The following is an 18347-nucleotide window of genomic DNA, read 5'->3' as shown; positions in this document are numbered from 1 at the left end:
AAATCAAACTTCCCTGTACAATTCTCACTGTGCTGTTGTGTATGAGAAATTACAGTAACTTAAAACCAAATGAGACCTACATCTGAACTGAAAAGAAAAAAAAAATTAACAGAAAAAGAAAAAGTCAACAAGTCCTCGGTGTGCGGGAATACCTGATACTCCAACTACAAAGCATTAGCAGCTACGCGCCTCGCCTGCACCCTCTGCTGGGGCAACCACAGTCTGCTCTGGAATGTTTTCAAATCTAGGCCACTTAACGGTTCTTTTCTTTGATCTGTCCAGGGGCCTATACTAAGAAGCTGGTTCAGTAGTAAACCAGGTTCAGTTAAAAGGTACATCTAATAAGGTATCATCTAATAGAAGAGCCTGGCGTTCTCATTTTCTTAAGACAAAAAATGTCTTAAGAAAATGAAGACGATGAGGACTCCAGGCTCCTCTATTAGATGATTTACCTCTTAACTTAATCTGGTTTACTCCTGCACCAGTTTCTTAAGTAAAGGTCCCTGTTCTGTTCTCGTCTCATTCAATCCCTGTCCTTCTTCTTCTCATTGGTCCAGTTCAGTGAGGTGGGTACCGAAGGGGTAGCGGGTTTGGGGTTTATGTTTTTTGAAGGGGGAGAGGCAGGGCAGAGGTACACATACTTGGATGGCGAACCTCAGCTGAGTTGGGTGGTGCTATTACTCCAAGTGGAGGTCATTGTGCTCCATCTAGTGAATTGCTGCACCTCGGTGCGTAAAGCCTTTCATAATTATGGTCCTTCGAGCCGGGAAACCATCTAACACTGACAATCCCCCATTAGTGCTGTAGCCATAGGTGCGCTTCTTAAGCGGCTTTCCTTTCCTTTCCTTTCCTTTCCTTTCCCTTGAAATGCTTGACCCACACGTCTCTGAAAGCTTGATGAAGAGCTTAAACTCTTGCCATGGGTTTCAGAGTGTGTTTCTCTGTGTGCTTCTCATGAGCACTCACTGCCTAGCTCAGCAGTAGCTCCTTGTCTGGCCCTCAGTGTGGATGGTCCAGTTGGGGCCCGGCAGGCTGCCTTGCCGAGCCAGCCCCCTCTGGTTGCGATAGGCAGGGGGCCGCAGCGCCGGCTCCAGCACCATATCTCTGCGTGGGGCGTTGGGGTACTGGGGGCTAGACTGCACCTGCGCCGGGTACTGGCTGTACTGGAAGCCGCCGGGCTGGTTGGCATACCCTCTCGGGGTGCCCAGAGCCAGGTTGGAGAAAGCTGCGGAGGGCGGGGTGCCCGCTGTGCTGTGAGGGGAGCCGGGGTACGGAGGCCTGGAAGTGTCATGTGGTCCACGGTGGTGTTGTTGGTAGGCAGAGTCTGGGTAGTGAGTCCTTGGAGGGTAGGGGTTAGGGGTGGAGGAGGAGGGCAGCTCCCCCTGGGGGGAACCGGGCATGAAGTCCTGGCTGCGGTAGTACTTCAAGACCTGGTCGCCGGAGGGCATGACGTCGAAGGCCTGGCGGTAGTGCCCGCCGGCGGACCTGCGGAACGGGTCTTGGCGGTGGAAGACGCCCGCCGACGGGTCTCGTAGGGAACTGTGGCGGGTCGGCGCCGGGGTGTAAACATTGTAGGCCGGAGGAGGGAAATGGGGCTGCTGCTGTTGCTGTTGTAGCAACAGTTGCTGTTGCTGCTGCAGTTGAGCGGCGTAGGGGTTTGGCGGTTGCGGGTGCGGGTGCTCCATGCGAGGCGAGGACGAGGCAGAGGACGATGCACGGGTACACGTGCCTGCTTCCCTCTCCTCCTCCGCCAGCTTCTCGATCAGCAGCGAGGCGATCTCCTTCCCGGTCAGGGGTTGCTGATGACTCACGCCCCCAGGACCCATCCCCATCCCCATCCCGTCCCCCGCAGCGCTGGAGTTCTGCGGGTCTGAGCGGCTCCGGAAGTGGGAGGCGGACGAGGACGTCGAGGAAGACTGGACCGGTGGCAAGTCGAGCGAGTGCGTGTCGTGTATCGGGCTGCACTGGGACTGAGCGGGGCTCTCGTAGTCGTGCGAGGGGCTGCTGTCCTGTTCCGAGTCCAACAGTGGGTGCTGTTGTAACTGCTGATTTGTTGCTTCCGAGTTCTCCTCCTCGGGTGAGGCGTCCAGAGTCGGGGACAGAGTCTCCAGCCCCTGAGAGCAACCGCTGTTGTTCTTGCCGCCGTCGAGGTCCGTGGTCAGCCATGTACCTCCACCCCCACCACCACCACCGACGCCCTTGGCGCTGCCCACACTGCTAGCGCTAGCTGCGTTGTTCTGCGGGCTGCTGGCGGTGAAGGGGAAATTGACGTAGACGTGCTCCGTTTGGTCCTTGGAGGACTGCGGTTTGTGGGCTTGCGGAGGAGGGGAAGGCCCAGTTGGGGTGGGGGTGGGCTGAGGCTGGAGGGGCTTGGTGGAGGCTGGGGCTGCGCCAGGGCTGGGGCCAGGGCTGGGGCCAGCAGCGGAGGCGGGTTCATCTGGCTTGCTGCCGTCCGCGTAGCGGTAGCACACCTTGCCGTTCTCGAAGTATGGGTGCAGCTGGGAGTTGGTGAGCTCGCCTGACGGGGAGCGCTGAGAGCGCACGGAGCTGCGCTGGTGGTGCACAGACAGCGGGATGCCACCAACGCCTCCGCCTCCACCTCCGCCTCCACCTCCACCACCACCGACACCAACACTGCCACCGGCAGCACCGGCGGAGAGGGGAATGGGATGCAACTCGTTGCGTGGAAGCCTGACAGAGGACGAGGTCTGACGCTGGGGCTGCCGTGTGCCATCCTGAGCGCTCACCCCCCTCTGCTGATGGGAGTGGCCGTGGGAGAAGGAGTAGGAGTGTGAGTGGGAATGGGCAGCAGCCCACGCCCTGGTGGCTTCGGCTGACCACAGCTGTGGCGCCCTCCCTCCGGTGGCTTGTTGTGGTGGCGGAGGATGGTGATGGCCACGGGACACAGTTCTCTGGTCGATGGGCGCGGGCCGGTAGTTGCCCTCCAGGTCCAGCCGCATGTTCATGTAGCTGTGGCGCGCGTAGCTGGGCGGTGCCTGCGGGTGTTCCGGTGCGGCGATCTCGTAGTAGAAGTTCTCCACCTTGCTGGGGTCTTCCGAGGAGGAGGGTACCGGCCGGATGTACGCAGGCGGTGGAGGCTGCTGCTGGGCCTGTAGCGGGGGTGGTGGAAGAGGCTGCCCAGCCACCCGGGCGCTGTAGTGTCTGGCCAGCATGTCAGAGGTGCCCGCGGCCCGCTCGGAGTAGGCCCGGGACAGGCCCGGCGGGTTACCCTGCGGCGGCTGCTGCTGCTGCTGCTGATTCATCATGCGCCGGATGCGGCCCGCATCCAGGGAGCGGCGTGCGTAGTCCTGCCGGTCGGCCCTGGAGAGCGGCACTCCCCCTCCTCCTCCTCCTGTTCCTCGCAGCGGAACCAGGTCCAGGGGCTTGGGGGGCACTTTGGGACGCGTAGGCTGGAAGGCACGGACCTGCGCCAGGGGGGAGCTCTCGGAGCGGGAGTGCAGGAGCTGGGTGTGGTGGTGGTGGGGCTGCTGCTGGGGCGGGTTGGGAGGCTGGGCGGTGGGCCTGGCCGATGAGGTGGGGGACCTCTGCTGCTGGAGGAGGGGGGCGGAGAACTGCCGGTTGTAGGCAGGGGGTTTCCGCTGGGGAGGGTGGGCGTCGGGGGAGGCCGAGGGGCTGCCTTTGGGGTGTTGAGGTTGGTTGAGCGGGGAGAGCTGCTGCTGGTTCTTGTAGATGGGGCTGGGGGTCTGGTCTCCATCGCCGGACGAGCTCCCGGCCGACAGCTCCGAGTTGGACGCGCCCGAGTCGGACACGGAGGTAGCGGAGGAGAGGGTTCCAGTGTCCTGGCCAACAAAAGCAAACACATGAGGCAAAGAAAGAGCCAATAAAATCACACTACATTCAGTTATCTTTCAAGAAATGGTGGGATGTCAACTTAATTCACATAAATGGGTGGGAGACATGAAGCCTTGTTTAACATTGGTTAAAAACCTACAAAACTGTTATTTTTCCTTTAAAAACAAATGTCAATGAAAGAAGATGTGGTACATTATGTTTCATATTAGTCTTAGATGAGAAGAAACATTTTTGTTAAGATTTATGTAAAGGTTTATATGTCAAATATCCTGCGGTGTGACTGTAACATTAATGAAACCTGGAATATAATATATATATAAATTAACCAACATTTTGAATAATGTATGAAGCATTTGGCATGATTGCATAAATATTAACTTTATATTAAGATATGTGAATGTGAAAAAAACTCAAGACAGTAATATTAACTACAAGTTCAATTTCGTAACACAAATTGTGTCCTGTGGGGTGACATGTATGTCAATGTTTGTGAATGGGCAGCTGCAAGGCCAACTACAAGGGTCTGAAAGACTGGCTCCTAACCAGTCAGTACCTCAGTTATTGGAGAGTGCTGTGGAAGTTTAAGGTGACACTTAACCTCTTAATATGTCTTCATATTGCAATCTTTCTGTCACGCAATGCTTAGGTTCATTTTATGGTGTCCTGTGGTGTGACTGGTCTTATAGAAGGAAAACAAGTTTTTTATAAATGAAAACACATATTAAGATTAAACACAATATCATTATCAAGTTAGCATGAGCTCAGATGTCAATCATGTATACAAAAGGATTAAAATGGCCATAATGCAGTGAATTCCCTGTGGTGTGACTCCATTTTCCTGCGGTGTGACATGCCTATGCAATGTGTTGATGCTAGGGATACAAATGATCGATTAATTCATTAATCATTAGTTGATAGCCTTATCGATCGACTTACGATTAATTGATAAGCAGTGTTTTCCCCCCCGAAATCTCAATGTTTCTCGAAAAAAAAAAAATACTAAATCTAAACATTTTAATTACCGTATTTTTCGGACTACAAGTCGCACTTTTTTTCATGGTTTGGCTGGACATGCGACATATACTCTGGTGCGACATATATATGTTTTTTTTTCTCCACCGGAGAGCACTATGTGCGCAACTAGGCCTATGTTGTGTTGCCTAATAGGCCTACCACTGATAGAAATTTTTTTACAACTTACCACAACAAAAAATAGCATTTACAATGACGACTGAATAGAAATATACCACCCAAAAGAAGTTAATATAGCCTACTGCTGAGTTCAAGCTGAAAGTAATTAAATATGCAGCCGAAAATGGCAATAGGGCAGCTGAACGAAAGTTTGGATGCAATGGAAAACTGTTTGGGGACTGGAGAAAAGCGGAGGGAAATGTGCATGTTGTGAAAAAAAAGCTATCTGAAGATTCAAGGCCCACGTCTAGAAGAAGAGCTGAATACAGGACAAATGTGTTCTCGAACAACGCGCGCGCTGCGAGTCAACGGTCTTGTTACGGGCTCCATGACATTGCCAAAGAAATGAATAGGACTTTTTGCGGAAGTCAGGGACCTCGTGGATTTATCGCGTTATGCAATGCAATCCCCTCTCGTGGATTTATTTGCGCTATGCAACGCAATCGCCTCTCTATCCGAGAACGAGCGTCGGTGTTATTAAAGACAGTCAGCCGACTTCCAGGTGTAAATCGGTCATTTCCACGAGTTTCTGACAAACGAGCACAATGTGACACTACCATAGGCTACACAACATGGATAAATCCCCCTCACCTTTGATACCGTCATGGGTTGAAGTCTCAGAAAAGGGGGTAAAGAAAGGCGTGCTCTGGAGACGGAACAAAGTTGCCTCGAACCCTCCCACGGTCCAAACGCAAAGCAATGCCGAAAATTGAATGTTGTTCTGACTACAGGGCAACATGGCGCGTTATCACTGTTTCTTCTTCTTTTTCTTTTTGTGGTTTTATGGCGGTTGGCAAACCATCTTAGTTGTTCCATTACCTCTGAATGCGTTGCCACTGCTTCAGATGCTGGTTTATAAAACAATGCCGTCTTTGAGCAGCAGCTTACCATGCGCCAGCTATCACAACATAGATTCCATGGATAGAATAACCTTTCAAAAATGTGCGACGATTAGTCCGGTGCGACGTATATATGTTTTTTTCATCTTCAAAATGCATTTTTGGGCCGTTGCGACTTAAACTCCGGAGCGACATATAGTCCAAAAAATACGGTAAATATTGAGATAAAATACCACAATTAAATTTAAATATCCCCACTATTCACACCCCTCTTCACATACCCATTTCACCTGGGTCTCTTGTCAGTTGAATTGTCGATTAATTGTGATTAATGTTTTTTAATCGATTAACGCATTGATCGATTAAAGTCGATTAATCGATTAATCGTTTGCATCCCTAGTTGATGCGTGACACATTTTCCCAAACATGGCAAAAATAAGGTGAAATTCCACAGACCACTAAGTGCTTTATTTTTTTCTATTTTTTTCCAATTTTTATCCATCATTTTTTTCAGGAATTGGAATACTTTTTTTTTTTTTTGCGTTACGGCCTTAAGTGTCAACCACCCAAATATAATTTAACATGTAAGGATTGGACGCAGTCCTACCCAACTCAACTGGCTAAATCCAATCTGGCCTAACACTCAGACTCTTATCGTTTCAGATTTCGTTTCAGACACATACATACTGGCATTCCAATACATCTCCATGCACACTCACACACCTGTCCAAGGGGAGACATAAGGGCCTGCTCCTGGTCCACGTCCCCACCGGTCTGCTCATCTCCCCGAGTGCCGTCTCCCTCGGTCATCCACACAGACAGGGGGCGCACCGTGGAGTACAGTTGGTTGGGGTCGGAGGAGAGCAGCTCGCTAGCGTCCGCCGACAGCGACCTCTGGAAGCGCAGGGCGTCTGTGTCTGCAGGCGTGGCGGCGGTTTTGGTCTGCGGAGGGCGGTAGGGAGGCGAGGCGCCCTGGTGGCGTAGCGCTTTGTTGGCACTCTCGGTCAGGGCGAGAGCCATGAGGCGGGCAGGGTTTTTGGGAGGGGGCGGAGGGGGCTGCTGAGCGGGCAGTGGCACTCCTGTGGGCCCTAAAATGCCTGAGACAGAGAGAGGGAGACGGAGAGGAGGGATCATGCAGTGTTCGGTTAGAATTTCATAAACTCTTAATTACGTACGGTCAGAGACAGTTAGCAATTGAATTACCTGTACCAACCAATGCAGCACAGTATACAGAGTTATATAGTATAAGGCAGGGGTCCCCAAACCTTTTTCTCTGGGGACCACGTTATCGTTCCTGACTGTGATCAGGGGCCTGGATCAATCGTGGGATTGATACTAGGCCACTGCCTGTTATAGCCATAATTTCTAGCACAAAATAGTTCAGCATTACAAGTGATAGGCAAAAGAAGTTAGTACTTCACATGTCTTTCAATTTGAAATACCACAGGTATTCGTTTTAATTTCTGATAACCATGTGAAAATAGCAAGGAAAGGTTAGAAAAATATGGTGATTGACAGTTTACGAGTGATACAATAGAAATGCTAGGCCTGTTTATATTACAGTGAGATATTATATTACAGAGAGAGAAACTATCAAGACAAGAAACTTCTGGTGATTCACACTTGGTTGGTGAAAATGAAACTGTTGGAAGGCCTGTTGATAAACAAAATAAAACATTTAAAAAATATATATTATAATTATTTTTTTCTGTAAGGATTGCTTCTTTGGGCCAGTTCAAATGGTGAGGTGCAAAGAGGTGGAGGGCCGGTCAAAAGGGCTTGGCGGGCCGCATCCGGCCCCCGGGCCTTAGTTTGGGTACCCCTGGTATAAGGGGTCAGTTAGCATCTCCTTAGCTGGATTAACACAGAGAGAAATAACATTTCATTACCACGTCACACTATGATTGTAATGTGGTTCAACATGATGCCTTTGTGACATGATTTTCTAATTAAAGTGATAACATTACATTACATTGCATTTGGCAGACGCTTTATAACCAAAGTGATTTTCAAACGAGGACATAAATCATAGCCAGCATCACTAGCAGATACAAAGTGCACAGGAAATATACAGAACAACAAGTGCAGATGCAAAGAAGGGTTACCGGTAGTTTTTTTGTAAAGTACACACACACACACACACACACACACACACACACACACACACACACACACACACACACACACACACACACACACACACACACACACACACACACACACACACACACACACACACAAATCATGTCAACAGTCTGGTTTGGGGCTAGGGCAGCTCAGGCATTAGTCTAGTAGATAGTCACGAAAGAGGAGAGTCTTAACCTGCTTCGTGAAGGCTGCAAGAGATGTGATTAACATGCATTGACCTGCACCTAAACCACTTAATGTACTTGTTACAATTCTCAAAATGTTATCTTTATGCTGCAATCTGCCCGCTTTGCACACCTGAGACACCTTTGATATCCCCATACAGTTTTCTACTAAACAAGCAATCAAATCAAGTACCAGTCGTCTCACATCACATCATCTCAGCATTGACATTTAGCAACTATATTGGTACATACTCGGGCCCTTGATCTTGGCTTCGGGGCCCAGCTTGCTGCAGATCTCCTGTTGGCAGCTCTCGGTCAGCTGGAAGTCACATGACCTGAGCAGCATGGAGATCATCTGTGGAGGCTGGGAGGGCCCGCCTCCCTGAGCAACGGGCTGCAGTTCGCCAGCTCGCCCGCCAATCATCTCCAGGACCTGAGGAGTCAATATTCCCAAAGTTAACACGTTGCAAAAAAAGCATGGACATGTGCGCTGGCAAGCTTTTGTTGATGACTGCTTCTTCATACAACACAAGTGAATTGCTTTCCATCAAATCTGTTAATTGGCAACTACCTAGTTTTGGTTGTGGTGTGACTGCTACTGTATTGTTGTGATAAACATAGCACCAGTCAGTCAATTTTCATTCAACACATGGTTGGCAATCAATGGTTTCTGTATCATCCTTAACTGAAGCTAACAACGGTACATACAGTATATTAATTCAGGTTGAAGGTTCAAATAGTAGGCAACAAAACGTAAAGCTTATGAAGAATGGCCACTCTCTTGTGCAGCATAGGCCTAGACTACAACTGTGCGAAATTGATGGATAAAATAATTATTCAGGTGACAAACTTCGACAATACAAAATAGCACAACGCCCCCAACCCGTTTGGCACCTCACCTTGGCAGGTACGCTGATGGCGATGGGGTCGGAGATGTCCAGCGGGGGGGACTTGGGGGCTTTGGGGGACAAGGCGTGCACCATCTTCCGCGTGAAGGAGCGCCTCTCCTGCGGGGGCTGGGCAGCAGCAGCGGAGGTCGCTGAAGACCCTGCAGCAGCACCAGCAGTGGTAACACCAGCATTAGCCGTGGAGGGCGTCTGGCCATGGGAAGGACTTCCACCGGCTTCGGCAGACTGTGCCGCACCCGAGGCCGGCCCGGAGGCGTTAGAGGCAGCGGCGGCGAGGGCGGCGGCTGAGGGCCGGTGCTGGCAGTACACCTGCGTCTGAGGGGCCGTGGCCGCCAGGATCAGGCTCCGGCGAGGGCCGGCCTCCGATTGGTTGAGCACAGAGTCTGGGTCCTCTGTGACAGAGCGCTGGCTGCCAGAGCGGGCGTGTCCCTGGTGGCCCTGTAGTACATTACATGACATTACATTAAATTACATTACATGACATGACATTAGGCTTTCTGGGCCTCAGAGAGAGAAGGGGCAGACACCTCTGTTCCAGACTTGCAACACAGAATGGAGTGGAGTTTGTTGTATTTATTTATCCGCTTAGGTCTTGTCTATACTTTGTTTATGCATCGTGAGCACTTGAATTTCCTCTTTTGAGAAAAGCTGACTGAAAAGGAAAGATGGATCGGTTCATTTCTCTCTTAATTCAATCTTAATTTCTTCTTCTTTAACTACCTCTCAATAAACTTTAATCACATTTATTTCTCAGTTGTTTTATCAGCAGATAAAAGAGAGACATGACAAGAGTAGTTGACTTTGACCAAAAAAACGCATGCATACTGTACCTGCAGGCAGCGGTACGGAGGTGGGGTGGCGGTGGGTGGCGACTCCCTGCCACTGGGCCCCGTGGCGGCCCCTCCGGCCGCCAACCCGACCGGCCCCCCATCCTCCGCGAAGGTGGGGCTGAAATCGATAACATCCTCCGCCATCCAGGCGGCGGCCGCGTCCTCACGCGAGAAGTCCGGCAGCATGTACACCGCCTCCTCGTCCTCCTCTCCTTCGTCATCTTCATCATCGTCCTCATCTTCCTCGGCCTCGTCCTCCTCCTCGGCGGCGGCGGCAGCGCGCCTCCTCTCGTCGGGCAGCAGGCTGTCGTAGGAGCGGCTGCTGGGGAGGCGCGAGGGGGGCCGGTGCTGTTGGTGCTGCTGCTGCTGCTGGTGGGGATCCATGGAGGCAGCCAGGGACAGGCCGTCACTGCTGGAGCGCGGCCGCCGCAGACGCAGCTTACCCGGACCTGGAGGCAGAGGACGGTGGGGGGGAGAGAAGACAGAGCAGGAAAGAGGCAATTATTATACTTATACTTGTGGTGTAGATTTAGTGCAGCCTTTCAGCTTATCAGAGCTGAAACTAGAGGATGGTGGCAAGGAGAGAGGGGGGGATTGATTATTGTACTAGTTGTGGTGTAGACTTCGTGTGGCCTTCAAGTGACAAGCAGTCACAGCTGGAGCGAGGCCGATGTACACATCTAACCTGCGCCAGAGGATGGGGGATGAAGGGAGGGAAGTGGGAGATGGTTATCATAGTTGTAGACTTGTGAATGAATGTGGACAAGTATATTTTTTTGTCGTATTGCGAAGAGGATGACAGGCATCAACATTTTGTTGTTGCTGAGTGTAGCGAAGGGGAGTAGAGTTGCCCAGCTGGGACTTGAACCCAGACCTTCTGGGGTAGTAAACTGGGGCTCTGACCGTTACACCAAAGAGTCAGGCTCTTTGCCGAGACACTCAGAACACACCCACAACCCTAGTGATGGTCACTCCATCACACTGCCTTCCCATGGTGTCCCTCACACAACTGCCCATCATGCTTCTCCCACCCAGACTGCCCCATCATCAATGCTTCACCCATCACTGGGGTCCCTCACACCGGGGTCACCAATCCTGGGGGTCCCTCACATGGAATTACGGCTTACACACAATGGGTACGCTTCCAATGGCCTCACGGTAGCCATCCCACTTCTGACACCATTTGTAGCGAAGGGGAGTAGAGTTGCCCAGCTGGGACTCAAACCCAGACCTTCTGGGGTATTAAACTGGGGCTCCCTCTGACCGTTACACCAAAAAGCCAGGCTTGTTGGCGAGACAGTCAGAACACACCCACAACCCTAGTGATGGTCACTCCATCACACTGAGCGACATGAGAAAAGATGTATAGTGGGGAGGGGCAGATGATGGGAAAGGAGGTAAGAAGAGAGGGGGGTTGATGGTCATGTGTTCTGAGTCGTGTTACCAAGCCGCATAATGAGACGTTAACAAGGCACTATTTCCCTGTTTTATTTGGATAACTCAGATGACTGCTTGTAACTCTTTACATAAATCCAGAAGGTGGAGAGGGAGAGGTTGGTTGGTTTCCATGCCTCGCAAGTTTTCTTTGCTATTTCTATTTGTCATATTCTGCAGATCATGATACACAAGCAAATATTTTAAGCAATGTTGCCCAGCAACAGTACCAAGAGATGATATTTGGACAAGCCACCGCTGGAACTCGATGACAACATTTCATCAGGGAACGTGTCATCACAATCCCTTCGTAAGGACCCAGATTCAGTTAAGTTGCTTCCCGACAATATTGCTAAAAATGTCACCCAGTATATGACTATGTGCTGGACCCCCGTCAAATAACTTGTACAGATTGTCATGGGTGATGATGTAGCCTTATAATGATTAGGTATGTGTGTATGTGTGTGGGCAGGGGTGTAGTGGGCGTGGTACGCGGGGGTACGCAGTCCACCCACTTCTCTTGAGGTGTGTGGGCTAATAATAGTTAGCATTTAGGTGATAATTAGCGTGCGTTCATCATACCTGCTCCGCTGTGCTGGGATGACAGGGACTCCTCACTCTTAGCCGACCGTAGCGTCACGCTATCCACACGGCAACCTGCAGAAGACAACAGCAGCAGCAAATAAGAAGGAGCGATCCCAGGAGAAGAACAGCAGATACAAATCTACAAAACTCAGAGATCATAAAGTAACATGGAGGTCTTCTTTGCGGTTATCCCAATAAGAGGACTTTCAAAAAAGGAGTGTGTTCAGTATTATACTGGTTTATCACAAAACTGAGACAATTAAGTTATCAACAGCTCCTATGTTTCTCCTGATGAAATCGTGTTCACAATCTTCATGAAGTAAGCTGCCTAAGCAATGTTGCCAGGCAACTGAAATTTACAGATGTTGTGCACAGGGACGGTCCAACCGGGCAGTCGCCCAGGGTGGCACCATCGCAAAACTCTGCCCCCAAGTGCGTCGTGAAAATGGCCAATCAGTGCTATTAACATGGTTGGGGGTGGGGCTCCAGAGGGAGCGTCCCCCTCATTGTAGGATTGATAAACGACATCTATGGTGATTGTATAGATGTCCTTAGTTGTATAGTTGCCTAGTATATAAAAAAAACCTTCTATGTACAATTGTCGCTGTGCTATTGTGTACCTGCGTGAGAAGTGGCGGGCTGGAAGAGCGAGGTGATCCTCATTGGCTTACGCCGTCCTCCTGCCGCCGTTGGCTTCCCGATGGCAAAGAACGTCTTCCAGCTTCCCCCAGCTGACTTCCTCACCTTCATGCCCCTCTTCCTCCTGACAGTCAGAGAGAGGGCACAAGGCCAGGGCCAAATGGAAAAAAGGTTAAATTGATGCTTTTTATTATGATTTTTACTTTGACAACATTGTGATTTTATGTGGGTAATTTACAGCAGGGGAATATAGTCAAGTCAACTCAAAAGAGACTGATACTCACCTTGACCTCCCCTCTGCATTTATTAGAAATCTATCTTCAGTATTTGCACTTGAACAAGTATGAAGCCAATGTACATCATTTAACCCTTTAGCGCAGCGCCTATGTTATAACCTTACTGTCACCAAAATTGTAATGGCTGTGTCTTAATCTGTTACTTAAGGCTCTCAGTACTGTCATAGCAATGTTGTTATGATGTAGTTGAGTATTTTCAGCAAATATTGAATAGGCCCGACGGCGACCCCATCTGCATTAAGAGGCTACAGCTCACAATGTCTCCACCAACCTACAAGCAACAACTTCCCCTAACTTCACTCTCTGTCAGTAGAAGAAATGCTGTGGTAGGTAATAGGACTTTTTGCTTTCTAAGCCTGAGATGTCTGAGTCAACATAAATGTCATATTTGACAGGCAGTCAGGTCTGGCGGCACCACTGTTATCAAGGATCTTAGCTTCTATCCCTCCCTCAATAACACTATGGGCAAGCTCAACTGCTGCAACATTTTGCTATGTTTTGCTACACTTTCCTAATTTAGCTAATTGTTTGGCCGCATTGTTTGCTACCATTTGGTAGATGTGTTCGACCAATTATCCGATTGGAAAGTATACTTTCACTGATAAAACGGCACATGAAATCTCCCTCGAAGCTGGCATTGGTTCACAACAGCGAACCTTTAATTTATCTTGAAATAAACATGCTGCTAACATTTTGTGCATCTTGAATACAGCCTTTCATCCCCCTCTTACCTTTCTCCCGGGAGGTCGAGCACGGTGTGGAACTGGCCCTGGAAGGGCGGCGGGCCTCCCTGCAGCAGGAGAGGGGCCTGGGTACGAGCCTGAGCTTCCTCTAACGACAGCAGCCGCGTAGACACAAACGACTTGGGCCTCGTCAGAGACTGCCGACCTGCTGAGGGGTGGTGGGAGAGGGTGAGAGAGAGTGATGAAGACAGGCAGAGAAAAAGACGATGAACAGAAGTAGAAAAAGAAGGAGGAGGAGAAGAGGAAGAAGAAGAAAGAAAGAAATGCAAGAGTTGAAAGAGGTGAAATATGAAGGAAAAACAAAAGACAGAAACAATATTAATATCTTAACAAAGGCAGCAAGGACACTTCCAGCGGTGATGAACCATATGAAGGGTGAAGCGCCGGCAGGACAGACAAACACAAACAGCATTGGGGAATTTGTAGCAACATCATCTTCAGAGGCTGCTGAGGGATGGCAATGGGACTACGGTACAAGTCCTGAGGAAGGGAAAGCGGAGGAGCAGGGTGGGAATTTATTTAGGGCACTGCAGACACACGCTGTCCAATGCAGTCCACAGACATGTCATGTCTCCTTTGACCAAGAAACAAACAATAAAGACAGCTTGATAGTTGTCATTTTTTTACACTTTGCTTGCAAGTCTCTGAATTCAAAGCCTGGGAAAGCAGAGAGGAGCTGGGAGAATTCAGGGCACTGCAACAGCCACTTGCTGTCCGACGCGGCCCGCATGCTGCAAGAACCACAGACATGGACCCGTGTCTCCTTCAACCAAGAGCAAATTCAAAATGTTCTTTTATTTTTAATTTTACACTGCTGCTTGCAAGTCTCTGAATTCAAAAGCTTGGGTCCAGCAAGTTTTGCATATTGGACCCCAAAACACAAATTCAGGATGAAACGGGCAACAGGAGCAATAGCAACCGGAATTCTGTTGGGTGGAGAGTTTGTACCAGGATCATGTGGAAGCATCTTGGTACTGTGAAAAGCAGGAAGGGAAGCAATTTGGTTGGTCATAGGAAGTGATTGATCGACCGTCTAAGTGCAACTCCAAAACTCTCGATCAGCATCACTGATAAAAGCACACAAAACCACTTTAATGGCGGGACAAAAAAAAGCTTTTGGGGATAAAGTGGTTTCATTTTAATGATTAATAAGCGGAGGCAAGGCTGCTAGGGACAGGGACAAAAATAAATAAATAAACAAATCGACTCTTTTTACCTGATTGGTCGTACTCATCCACTTAAAAAGACAGCATAACAGTCAAAACACAGCAGAGTATATTCAAGTCAGACACACACATGCATAACATGACCACACAAATCTTTGATATATCAGCTTCCATTTTTTTAATAGCACACTCAGTACGCCAGCTCATTTTTTTCTCAATAACGTGACGACTCTTTCAATAAAAATATCTAATTCGCCATGAAACCAAAAATAAAAACACACAAATCATATTGATAACAAAAAAACAATGTCACAGTTAAACATAGGCAGATTTCATTACTACTGATATTTCTCTAAAGAGGGCTGCACTGTATGTGTACAGCAAAAAGATTAATTGCGTCAGTTGACACGTGCAGTGTCCCATATCCATTCCAGCCACACAACCCCCCCCCCAATGACAATGACAATGATCTTTCATTTTTAAAGAAAAGTTCAACCATTTCTGGTTGAGGATCAGTGCAGGTCACACAAATGTCCCAAGATGACAGGAGATGATAAAGCGGGACAAGAGGCAGGAGTGTAAACACAGTGGGTACCTTTCAAATTAGTTGGCCCTTTCCTTTCCTGTTATTTGTGGCCTCGAGATACACTGCTCGACGTCATTGATGACCTTGCAAAAAGTCAATTTCCCTCAGATTTGCAGTCGGGATGTGGCCTAGCGAGCTAAACCCTAAATTCAATTTGCGGCCTCAAGGGGCGTCTAGATTTCTAGGCTAGTCGGGATGTTGAATGGGCAAAAGCCCCTCAAAGTTTGCTCTGCCTAGGCTGGACAGCGGGGAAACTTTGTTGTTTTCTCCACGGAGGCGAGAAGCCACCAAGGCAACAGGCCACAAGCAACAAGAAAGGATGGGAGGAACTAGTTTGACTTTCACCCACAGATAATGGAGTAACTGAGGATGACAATTGCGAACACATCCTCCTATTCCCCTCCCCCTTTCCCAAGTCCCTCCTCCCCTTCCCCTTCCCCCAGCCCTCCCTCGCCATTCCCTCCCCACAGCACCCCCTCCCTCATGATCACAGAGCTGTGGCGGGTGAAGGCTGGAATGGGCTCCTCTGAGATGGGAGTAGGGGGCCCAGGCCCCCTTGAAGGGTCTCCGAATCCACGTGCCTCCGGTAGACTCATCAGACGGGACCTCCGGGGCGCGGGCACCGGCTTGGGCCCTTTGGACCTGCCAGTCACTATGGAAACATACACTCTGCTCAGTTTGGGGGGGTACTGAGGCCCTCGGTTGCGGTGACAACAGACTGAACTTCACAAGCTTGCGTACCGGACATACGACAGAAAACGTTTATGCCAAGTCAATGGATAGAAGCCTTGAAATATGAACGTTTTCACTTGAAATTACTTTTCATTACTTTTCACTTACAATCCACTTTTGAATGTTCTTCCGTCACCTGCACTGACAGCTACCCAGCAACTCTCTACACTTGTTAAAAATAGACGAGCTACCAAATACTGTACACCTCATGAGCTGCCTGTTTGGATCAGGTCAACTTGCCTGGCAATACATCACAAGACCAGTAGAGGGAGCCACTATGCAAGAGAATTACCGTGGCAAATAAAAAAGGGGCAAGGCCTGCCAAATCAGTGAAGACAACTAACTACCTGGACCTTTTATCTATCAGTTCTTTATCTTTAGTTTTCTTAACCAGAAAGATACCTACTTTTAAATGAAATTATAGTGTGTTTGACAGTGATAGCATGTGCAAGGCTGCCTGGATTTTCACATCATGAATACTTACAACAAAAAGAATGTTTAACAAAAACAGACATAGATCTACCATATTAAGCTGTCCTCTTGCATATGAATGCAACAGCTTCTGTGCAGGCTATGCTTGCAGCTTAACATTCAGCAAAGCTTAACAAGAGTAGCTAAATTACAAATGGCCAAAGACGAGGCATCAGGACCACAGAACACAGGGACGCCACAATCACTTCAAGATGCAACACAGCTGAGCAGACGTAGGAGGAGATTGGCAGAGCCAACAGGCTCTCCACCACAGAAACTGCCAGAGAGCCCACGCAATACCAGCTGATAAGCAAATGAGAAACACACCCACACACAAGCTGAAACAGACACACGGACAAACGTGAGCGCACACCCGCACACACACACACCCGGCGCGCACACACACAGACACAGATATAATTGCACACATTATATGCCTGAGCACACACAAACGCCAACACATAGCATTGAGGGTCATGGCTGTGCTACACCCACAGAGGTAGGATGCACCCATTACGGACAGCTGGGAAGAAGACTTGGTAGAGACAGCAAGAATGCACAAAACATGTTGAAAGACGGGCTGAAAAAGGTAGAAAACACTGCAGAAAGCAAACAGGACCTGTCCAGAACTGATGCATTTCAAAATTTCGCCTTTGGCTAAGCCCCGCCCTCTTTAGTTACAGTTGCTAGGTCGGACAGATAAACTTTCAATGCTGAGATATCAACGTGATTTATGCAGTGACTGCAAATCGCAGCAGTTATTCACCCCTGATAAATAAAAAAACGCCATTCATAGTATTGTGAATATAAGTATTTATTTTCTGAACGGTCATGCGATGCATCACAGCTGTTGTTATGGGCTCTTCTCACATGGGTATCGATAGGCATTGTAACCAGCACCATGGTAAGCTGAGCTCGCATATCTTTTGAGCCCTGACTCAAACTTGCTAGACGAAAACGAAATCACACAACGTGATGGCTGTAGTAGTCTTCAAAGCTACCACAGCAATGTGTAACATTAACGTTTGGCGTTTATATCTTCAGTAACTTAGCTTAACAAAATCACGTCCATCAGCTGCTAGTCAAAACCATAGAGGTAGAAAATAACACTAGAGAGGACCCCGCCCCCCTTTTTATGGCAATCTGTAGCGGCCATTATCTGTAGGTAGATCAGAGAACTGGAAATTAACGGAGAACGAGGCTCACCTCTGTCAAAAATGGCTTAATCATGTGAAAATGTCCACCAACACACTATACAAGGACAATAGCTGAAGTGTGTTGCTAACTATGTTCATAAAAGATATTATTTGATTTTTAAATGTATTTTATCGACTCATATGATTTTAGTAGATATTTAGCCTGCCATTTCAAATCTGGTGTTTGATTAATGTGTTACTTCATATTCACACAGTTTTAGTCAATTTTTTGACAGGGGTGGGCGTGTTCTCCATTGACTTGCATTGCCCGAAGGTACCTACACTACCTACGGAAGTTAGGAAGCTCCAGCTGCCATTTCCCAGTGCTGTCGCAAATTGCTGTGTCCTCTCTAGTGTTATTTTCTACCTCTATGGTCAAAACACTCCTGCTGTGACCGATAGTTAACTTTGCTAGCGGTGTTTCTTCATTAATTAGATCAGAAATCCAAAATCCTAATCTGAAACAGGTTCGTGGTTTGCTTACAACCTTACTGAAAAGTGACACGAATAAGATGGTGGCATGATCGGAGCACACAAAGTATGTTTTTGATCCGTGTGCTTTCTAGTCGAGTGTGCTGCTGCCGAGACCCTTCAAGGCAGCTATCC

General features: G+C 48.8%; 1 protein-coding gene across 9 annotated transcripts in view; it reads right to left on the bottom strand.

Annotated features, from left to right (window-relative positions):
• Positions 1 to 612: 612 nt before the first annotated feature.
• Positions 613 to 18347, bottom strand: part of arhgap33 (Rho GTPase activating protein 33) — a 70018-nt gene continuing 52283 nt past the window's right edge. For 6 of the 9 annotated variants that reach the window (XM_063199458.1, XM_063199462.1, XM_063199464.1 and 3 more), the window contains 8 exons: positions 13579 to 13738; positions 12533 to 12675; positions 11910 to 11984; positions 9894 to 10342; positions 9055 to 9501; positions 8408 to 8588; positions 6567 to 6940; positions 613 to 3800 (listed from right to left, as the gene is read on the bottom strand). In XM_063199458.1, coding sequence (XP_063055528.1) covers positions 975 to 3800; positions 6567 to 6940; positions 8408 to 8588; positions 9055 to 9501; positions 9894 to 10342; positions 11910 to 11984; positions 12533 to 12675; positions 13579 to 13738 — 4655 coding nt within the window. In that variant the 3' untranslated portion in view covers positions 613 to 974. The remainder of the gene's footprint in view (positions 3801 to 6566; positions 6941 to 8407; positions 8589 to 9054; positions 9502 to 9893; positions 10343 to 11909; positions 11985 to 12532; positions 12676 to 13578; positions 13739 to 18347) is intronic. The other 3 variants (XM_063199460.1, XM_063199463.1, XM_063199461.1) reach the window with 2 other exon arrangements.

This window comes from Engraulis encrasicolus, chromosome 5 (genome assembly GCF_034702125.1).
Source record: "Engraulis encrasicolus isolate BLACKSEA-1 chromosome 5, IST_EnEncr_1.0, whole genome shotgun sequence".
Lineage (NCBI taxonomy): Eukaryota > Metazoa > Chordata > Actinopteri > Clupeiformes > Engraulidae > Engraulis > Engraulis encrasicolus.
This window is presented reverse-complemented; position numbering and strand designations above follow the sequence as displayed.